Here is a 2,535-nt window from a genome sequence, read left to right as displayed (position 1 = left end):
AACATTTAACACAACATCATGAATACCCCTTATATCAGACATAAATTGGGAGGTAACAAAACAGCATGCTGGATATATTGTTATGGTCCAAAGAGGTAATGTCCAATATAGAGCATTGGTTTGTACTACAGGGATAGATGAATGCACCAATAGTAAAAGAAAATTAATTAAATAATGCAATGTAAAACAATTTTCAACTATGATTCATAGATGACATGATTTGAATATATAAATTGAAAATATGATAAATTATATGGTAAATATGATTACAATAATTACAAATATGCATATATAACATAAATGAATATTGTTGATAAAAATAACTTAATTTAAGGATTGTAAAGGTGCATGAATATGGGACAATTGTCCCGAACATAGTACAATGAAAAATAAAGAATAGATTAGATTCATCTTGGAAATTTTTTCACCTCGACAATTTAAAAAATTAAAACTTACTTATTAAAAAGAAAATTTCAATTACTTCGATAATCATAACAAAAGCATTAGAATAACCAATCCTGTTCCTCCATTTTGTGGAAAAGTAAAACTTAAATTTGAAAAAAAAGCCTAACATCAAAAGATGGAAGAAAATTTATGTTTATAATAATATGTTTTAACAAAATTCCTCATCATTGGCATGTTAATAACATTCAATAAAAATATAACCATTTCACAGGAATACAATTTTGTTATATTAAAAAAAAAACTATAGTCCTAACAGTAAAAAAGCATTACACTTAATAAGTATAAGCCAAAATAGACCATTCAATTTCATACCAAATCATCCAAAAGCCTTTACCCAATCGCCTAATTTTAATGCAAATATTTAAAAAAATAAGTAAAAAAAATTAAATGAAATATAACAAATATTTTCAAAATTAAGGTCACAATAATTTTAAAGATATCTGAACTTTTTTGGGCAATATGAATAAAAACCTACAAATTTTTATTAAAAACTCGATTTAACAATTGATTATAAAATGAATTAGAATTTGACTGTGGTTTAAACCTATTGTTGGTCCAGTAGAACAATAAGGCATTCACTAAATGTTTAAAAGTTGACTTAATTGTAATAGAAAAGTCGCCAAGAGAGGAATTTGGTAAGTAGGAATTCATGTTACAGCCTGCCAAGACAATAAAGTCAATTGCACAAAATTTTAGATTTGGATCATTATTTTTCCAGAACACCAATATGTTGTTCTTCACAATTCTATATTATAAATTTCAACTTGTGAATTATAGATTATGCATATTTAAGCTCAAAATGTCCAATGTTATTAAGGTTTTTCTTATGGAACTATCACAAAAAATAATTGAGTAGGCTTCAAAACTCCTAAGTCAATTGGGGAATCAGATGATGTTGATGATACAGAAGAATAATACCGCAACAGTAAAATTTTATTAAGTGGCCATGTGGCCTTTGTTATATTGATGGGCTCAAAAAAGGATATACTTGATGTTTATAAATGCATTTGGGGGCCCACTAACAAAACTAAGTAATTTCACAAGGTTTACAATTCTAGCATTATTCTTCTGGAGCAGCAATAAGAGCATAGACATAATATGTTAACCCCAATATTATTCTTAAAATAAAAAAAAAAATTCTTTCAAAGTTGCAATGAATAAGTAGAAAAAGAAGTGTGGCTATAATTTCTCTCCAGATACCGTAATAATGGAGGGATTTTAGAGTTTAAACGTTAACTATAATGCATTTCATAACTTAAAATCTCTAAAAGAAATTGTTATTTCACTTAAGGATGTATTTTTTTTATGGGATCAAAACATTAACAAATTAATTTTGTAGGACAAATGAACTTACTGCCAAAAATTTTGGTTACAGCACCAACTCCAATTGGAGATCTCAGGTAGATGTGTCTAACAAGAGCAGCACATCTTGTGTAGTACCAATCCTGGTCATATGGAGCAAGTTCATTGAATTTTCCATTTTTCACCAAATCGACCCAGTCTGGAACCTTTAGTTTACCAGTCCTAGTTAAAAAGAAGATGAATAAATTTACAATAAATATAGTATCAACTAATTTTTAAAAGAATATATGTTCCAATCCAAATAAGTATTAATTGTGATATAACCTTACTTTTTCAAAAATGCAGAGAATGCCTTAACAAACTTATGTTGATCAACATCTTTCAGCGTTACAGACGGCATCTGAAAACATAAAATAAAATGGGTATTAGTAATTCCGTCAATATAAACAAAACCACATACTATCTGAACAACGGAAAGCGACACGTGTATGATGTATAAGATTTAGAACTTCATTAAATAACGCGCAATCATATTAAAATATTAACACATTACAAGCAGAACATAGTCAAAATAAATTGGAATACAATGATGTTAAATAAGAGGGATAGAAATGAGACACTTACATTGGCAACACGTTGTTACACCAGAAAGAACTACAGCAACCTTTTCCAAAACCTAACCAACTTGAAAGCAGTGTTGCCAGTTCACTGCCCCAACAAAATATTTACTATTTTCAAAATAATAACTATTTTTAATCCGAATTTAAG

At 28.1% G+C, this 2,535-nt stretch overlaps 1 protein-coding gene across 1 annotated transcript in view; it reads right to left on the bottom strand.

Moving 5' to 3' along the window:
* The window catches only part of RpS19a (Ribosomal protein S19a), a 6,367-nt gene extending 3,832 nt beyond the window's left edge, over window positions 1-2,535 (bottom strand). Inside the window, exons 1-3 of the mRNA XM_014419268.3 lie at window positions 2,392-2,535; window positions 2,097-2,167; window positions 1,820-1,989 (exon numbers count right to left, since the gene is read on the bottom strand). Of these exons, the coding sequence (XP_014274754.1) occupies window positions 1,820-1,989; window positions 2,097-2,167 (241 nt within the window). The 5' untranslated portion in view covers window positions 2,392-2,535. The remainder of the gene's footprint in view (window positions 1-1,819; window positions 1,990-2,096; window positions 2,168-2,391) is intronic.

This window comes from Halyomorpha halys, unplaced genomic scaffold (assembly GCF_000696795.3).
Source record: "Halyomorpha halys isolate HHAL.00 unplaced genomic scaffold, Hhal_1.1 Scaffold228.1, whole genome shotgun sequence".
Classification (NCBI taxonomy): Eukaryota; Metazoa; Arthropoda; class Insecta; order Hemiptera; family Pentatomidae; genus Halyomorpha; species Halyomorpha halys.
This window is presented reverse-complemented; position numbering and strand designations above follow the sequence as displayed.